This window comes from Monoraphidium neglectum (genome assembly GCF_000611645.1).
Source record: "Monoraphidium neglectum strain SAG 48.87 unplaced genomic scaffold scaffold00438, whole genome shotgun sequence".
Classification (NCBI taxonomy): domain Eukaryota; kingdom Viridiplantae; phylum Chlorophyta; class Chlorophyceae; order Sphaeropleales; family Selenastraceae; genus Monoraphidium; species Monoraphidium neglectum.
This window is the reverse complement of record NW_014013190.1, coordinates 1-6,056: the sequence shown is the minus strand read 5'-3', so window position 1 is coordinate 6,056 and position 6,056 is coordinate 1. Positions and strand designations below refer to the sequence as shown.

Here is a 6,056-nt window from a genome sequence, read left to right as displayed (position 1 = left end):
CACCCAGGCTGAGTGACTTGAGGGGCGGTGCGCCGCCGCCGCTGCCGCTGCCGCCGCTGCCGCCGCCGCCGCCGCCGCTGCCGCCGCCGCCGCCGCTCAGCACGGCGCCCGCGACCAAAAAGTGGCTCCCCAGATCCATGCACCTCAGAACGACCTCCGGTTCCCCAGCCCCCTCGCCCGTCGCACCCGCGCCCCCTCCGCCGGCGGTCGCGCCCGCGCGGGCCGCGTCTGCGACGGCGGGGCCGTCCGATCCGTTCGGCTCCAATGAGTAGCGCATGGTGTAAGTCCCCCCCACGGCGCTGCTCAGCAGCGCCTCCACGTCTGCCGCCGCCGCAGCGGCGGCGCCTGGGGCGGCGTCGGCACCGACACCCCTGTCCCCGCCGCCGCCAGCTGCAGCAGCGGAAGGGTTGCCGCCGCCGCCGGCGCGCCGCGGCGCGAAGCCCGTCTCGAGCATCGCTGCGTGCGCCGCGAGCAGCAGCAGCTGTGCGCCGGTCACGGCGGACGGCGGCGCCGGCGCGGCTGCGAGGAGGCGCGCCAGGTGGGATGAGATGGCGGGGCCGGGGGGCGGCGCCGCGGGCCGATCGGGGTCTTCGACCCCGCCGTCGCCGCCGCCGCTGCGGTCTGGTGCGTCGTGTTCCTCCAAGGGTGTGTCGCGGTCTTGGGTGCTGGCCGGCTGGGTGAGGGGAATTTGAGGGGCGCCGGCGGGGGCCATGGCGGCGATGGGCTCGCGGCGCGGCGCCAGGGGCGTGGACCCCACGTCCAAGTCGCCGGCGTCGTCAGGATCCATAGGGGCGATGCCGTTTGGCCCAAAATCAATCTCCATGTGTGTCAGCAGTGGCAAGCTCCGTTGCCGCGAAGCAGGGCGGCCGGAGCTGGCAGATTGTGTTGTGGGAGATGCGCTCAGACTGGTGTGGCGGTGGCGTCACTGCCGGAGCGCATGCATGCAGGGGCTATTACGGCGTCTGTATGACGGCTGGGGCGTCGCGCAGTACATGCCAAAACGTAGCGTGAATTGTCAAGAGAGCAGAGCGTGTCGGGGATGAGGGGAGATTAGACTGAAGAATTATTTCCCGTATTGTGGCCTACGAAATGGGAAGAGGTATCCATTTGTATACAGTGTGCAATCAGATACATGTCTGATTTTGCTGAGTGCCGCAAGTGAGGACAGCACCACGTGGCAATCGGCGGCGTGCTGCAATGTGCACTGCAACCCGCCGGCCAGTGGTTCAAGTGCAGCCGGACGTGGCCATACCTCTGATCCAGCTTGTCTCGTATCAGTGGCATTGCTGACATCTAGAGCGTTGAATGTCTTAATGCTCAACCCCACCCTGCGGTAATATCCCGGCGGCCACATGCTCAGCACTGATGTCCCCTTGATACCAAACCTCACTCTGCAAGAGCACCAGTCGAGTGGGTACTGTGGACTAATTAGCATGGCGCTGGACTGACGCACGCTGTCATGCGATCCCCTTGCCACCACAAGTCACGGTCGATTTCCAATTGCGTCTGGATCTCGGCACCCGACCCACAGACCTGGAAGCGCCACGCAGGCAGTGCCCCATGACTGGCCACCCCATTTGCCCACAAATACAGCTGGTGGCCAGGCCACCGATCAGACAAGAGCTGCTTCTCAGACAAGACATGGTCGGGAAGCTCAGGGCCTTGAGCAAGGTCAAGGGGTGGTGAGCTTCCAGCAGTGGTATTTGGTGGCGCTCCCGCACGATGCACACTAAAATTAGTCAACGGACCCCATCCAGCAACGCGATGCACCCCATGTGTGGCCGGCGCCTGTTGTGGCTCCTCAATTCTAGCTGTTGCCTTGAATCTGATTGAACTCGCCCAGTACCTTGAGCTGAGTGCGTGGTGACTTCTGGACTGCGGTGCAAGCATGCGCAGCGGATGTGCAGCTCGAGCTGCTGCAGATCTGCGCACAGTATTCCGTCAACTACCGTGGGTGACACGACATTTTCTGATATTATGCCGAGATCGCGTACAGTATCCGCGTAAGCGAACTGGTAGCGGACTCGCGATCTCTGTCAGCGATGGATGCGCTAGTGCGGCAACGACAGAGCAGGATAGGCGCTCTGAAGAGGCTTCTTCAGACCGACGTGAGCCACCATTACAACCATGGTCAAACAGTCAACCCGCCCACGCACGGCCGTGCACATGCTCACTGCCCGCTGCTGCGCTCTGCTGGCACCGTGCCAAAGCTGCTTTGCCGCACGCCCCGCACCAGGACCTCTCCAGGGTGCGCGCAGCCATCGTCCACATCGACGAGCAGCTGCCCCTCGAGGCCGCCTTGGAGGCACTCCCACACTTAGAATGGCTCGGCGTCACTTGCGGCGGCGGCTCTGCGCTGGCAGGCGCGTCAATGCGGCACTACGGCCTTGGCAGCTGCGCCTCGAACCTTCAGGTGGCGCGGTGCCCGCAACACAACACCTGCCTCCCCCTGCAGCTGCTTGGAAACCAATGCAGTCGTTCTGATTGTCGACCATCATGCAGTAGCAACAGCCGGTTGAGGGGGAATCCATTATCGCAGCAGTACAGCATGCGAGCGAGGCACGCCCGCCCAACACGCAAACATAACGACTGCAAGCCCTTCACAGCACAGGCTCCCCATCCGTCTGCCTGTGCGGCCGCGCGCGCGCGTGGGCGTGCTCCCGCACACAGGTGCTGCGCGTGGCCAGCTGCGGCCTCGAGGATTTGGAGGGGCTCGGCGCGCTGCTGCGCCTCAGGCAGCTGCATGCGCCGCACAACCGGGTGTGCGACCTGGCCCCCCTGGCAGGTGTGTGCGCACGTGCTATGCTTTGCATGTCGGCCGGCCGGCGGGTCGTTGATTGCCTGTGCTGGGCTCGCGGCCTGGGAATGGTAGCTTGCTGCCTCGCTCGCCCGCCGGGGGCGCACCACGTTCTCGTGCAACACGTTGACGAGCGACGCCACGCTGGGGCGCACGCGCGGCGGCGTGCTGTGCAGGCCTGGCTTCTTTGGAAGCCCTTGACCTTGAGGCGAACGCCGTGGCAGACCCAGACATGCTCATCTTCCTGCAGGGTGAGGGTTGTGACCAAACCTGATCCAGATTCGGGCTCTGTTGTTGCAAAGGCGTGCGTGCAGTCGCGGGGCCGCTGTTCGGCCGGGGCCGGCAGGCGCCCCCTGTGAGGCGGGCGCGTGCAGTGGCGGCGGCCCAAGTGCGTGTTGCGCCTGTTCATTCACCACCTGGTCCACTCGCGCTGGCCCCCGCCTTGCATGTGCCGTGTATCCAGATTGCCCCGCGTTGGTCGCGCTGCGGCTGGCGGGCAACCCTGTGGCGACAGAGCCGATGTACCCCCAGCAGGTGGGCACGCAGCAGATGAGCTCAAACGTCTGAGCTTGTTTATGATATATATGGTTGCATCCTTGTAAACATTGGTCAACGTTTGGATTGTGAAGATTTTGTTGGCTGCGCAATTGCCGCACCAGCGCCGCAGGCAGCACCCGGCGGCCAACGCTAGCACGTGGCACAGAAATGCGTGCGCTGCTACCGCGCAGCGCTCATCTTGCGCACGACCTGTGCGCACATGCCCACTGACGACAGGTCCGCGGAGCGCTGCCTCACCTACGGTTTATTGATGTGTTTCCAGCACCGTACCGGCCGTGGCCGGTGAAAGGCGATCGGCGGCAACAACAGCAACAGCAACAGCAGCTGTCGGGGCAGCAGCAGCAGCAGCAGCAGCACCCCTATCAACCCGGAATTGCCACCGGCAGTGGGGACAGCCCGCCAGGCACCAGCGGTAGCAGCCCAGCACCGGCCGGCCTGTACTGGCGGAAGCTTCGCGTCAGCACCCTGGAGGGCGGCCAGCAGCAGGACGGCAGCTGCATGGATTCCTCTGCCGGCAGTAGCGAACCTCAGCCGTGGTGGCATCAGGTCGACTGCCCCTTGGAACAGACTGGCTCCCCGCACGACGTCGCCGCCACTGCTGGGGCCTGCGCAATGTCCTGTGATCCAGCAATGGCCCTTGAAGCCGAACAACCGCGCTGCGAGGATGCGCCATCTGCGGCGGAGGCGCTCGCCGTTGCCACATCCCCACTCCATGCTCTGCAGCCTGTGCCCGCACGTCAGAGCTTCTCACAGCCCGGCTCCACGCCTGGAACAGCGGCATTGCCCCCTCCTGGAGAGATTCGGCCGGTGCCGGCGCCCCCCTCAGCAGAGCGGCCGCCTTTTATGGTTGCAAGCCCCCGGCTGTGCCGCCGGGATCGGGCCATTTGCGTTGAGCAAGGAACTGCTGTGGGTGGCAACGCGCAGCTTGCAAAAGACCTGCTGGGTGACACCTGCACGGGGGCAGCCGGTCGGCAGCAGCAGCAGCAGCAGCAGCAGCAGCAGCAGCAGCAGCAGCAGCAGCAGCAGCAGCAGCAGCAGCAGCAGCAGCAGCAGCAGCAGCAAAACGACGAGGAGGGACCCCTGTCGCCAGCACTGCCTGCCGGCGGCTCGGCCTTCCTGCAGCGACTCAGCAGGAGCCTCAGCAGCAGCAGGGCGGGCAGCTTCACCAGCAGCGGGCTCAGCAGGAGCAGCAGCGGCAGCTGCTCGGCCCGCACAGCTGCCGGGCAGAGGCCGCCGCCGCGCGGCAGCGCCGGCAGCGTCATCAGCGTGTGCAGCAGCGGGGGGCGCAGCCGGCCGTCCACCGCGGGCGCCGCGCCAAGGCCGCAGTCTGCAGCTGAGGCGTTTCCAGCGGAGGCGGCCGCTCTGCCGACCTGCGGCCGGGCCGCGGCTCCGCGGCCGGCGACGGCGGCTGCGAGGGTGTCGGGAGGCGGCTGCGGTCCTGCGGGCGGCAGAGCCACGGGCACCCCGCTTCGGCCGACGCTGTCCCGGGAGCGGTCGGCGAGATCTTTGGAATGTCGATCCAGGTGTCCGTCGGGCTGCCCGCTGTAACAAAGCGTGCCCAAGGCCCGTGTTGTGTTGAAGGTCAACAGCTGGCGTCGCAGAGCTGCGAGAGGGACTATTGACAATCCGTCAGTCGAAAACACCAAACCCTAAGCAAAACAAAGGGCAACGACAATCGTGGTCGGTAGGACTCCTTCAAATGCGAAGCTGCAGCTGCGGTTATTACATGGTGGGCAGAGGCGCCACATGCGACAGAGACCCCGCGTGTCGCCGCGCGCGCCGCGTCACTTGCGCCGCTTGCGGCCGCCCTCAGCGCGCTTGCGCAGCGGCTCCTTGGCGGCGGGGCTGGCCGCAGCCTTGCCGTGTGGCCGCTGCTTGAACGGCTTGCCGCCTTTGCGGCCGCTCCCCGCGCCGCCGCTCGCCCTGCTGCCGTCTTTGCTCGCCCATCGCGGCGGCTCGTCGTCGCCGCCGCCGGCCCCTGGGGAGTGGCCAAAGGGCTTGGGCTTGTGAGGGCGCTCGCCCCCTGGGCCGCCGCCGCGGCCGCTGGGCCGCTGCTGCCGCGAGGCCGCTGGCTGGCCTTCCGCCCGTGCCCCCTTGCCCCGCCCCTGCGGCCCCCCGCCCTGCTGCTGCCGCTGCGGCGGCGCGTTCCGAGGCGCGCCCCACTGCTTCTGCGCCGCTGCCGGCGGCCCCTCGCCCGCATCGTCGCTGGGCCCTGCCGCCTCTTCGTCTTCCGACGACTCGCCGCTCCCTCCCAAGCTGCCGTCAGTGTCGCTGCCACCGTCGCCGCCGCCTCCGCCGCCGCCCGTGCGCGCGGGGCCGCCCCGCCCGGCCGCCCGCGGCGGCCCGCGCCCCCCTTCCTCGGCCGCGGCCTCTTCGCCGCTGCTGGCCCCGTCCTGCAAGAAAAAGTCATCCTCAAAATCGAACCCGCCTGTCACGGCGTCGTCGCCAGCAGCCACCTCAGCCGCCGGCTGCGGCGCCGTCTTGGGCCGCTTGGCGGGCGGGGCCGCCGCGTCAGCGGCGCCGGGCGCCGTCGCGCGCCCCTGCTTGCGCGGTTGCTGCCGCTGCCGCTGCTGCTGCTGGTGCTGATGCTGTTTCTGTTGCCGCTCCTCGTCTCCGCTGCTGCTACCCCCAGGCTCGTCTCCTCCGCTGCCGCTCTCATCCTCGTCAGCACCTTCGCCGCTGACACCCCCCTCCTCCGACG

The 6,056-nt window shown here is 67.6% G+C and overlaps 2 protein-coding genes across 2 annotated transcripts in view; both read right to left on the bottom strand.

Annotated features, from left to right (window-relative positions):
* MNEG_3474 (hypothetical protein) overlaps positions 1-823 on the bottom strand; it is a gene marked incomplete at both ends in the record, with an annotated part of 2,870 nt that extends 2,047 nt beyond the window's left edge. The window contains one exon of the mRNA XM_014048047.1: positions 144-823. Coding sequence (XP_013903501.1) covers positions 144-823 — 680 coding nt within the window. The remainder of the gene's footprint in view (positions 1-143) is intronic.
* Positions 824-5,139: 4,316 nt separating this feature from the next.
* On the bottom strand, positions 5,140-6,014 carry MNEG_3473 (hypothetical protein; the record flags this gene model as incomplete). Its single annotated transcript, XM_014048046.1, has 2 exons — positions 5,140-5,844; positions 5,982-6,014. 2 exons carry the CDS (start codon positions 6,012-6,014, stop codon positions 5,140-5,142), a joined length of 738 nt encoding a protein of 245 aa, XP_013903500.1.
* Positions 6,015-6,056: the final 42 nt, after the last annotated feature.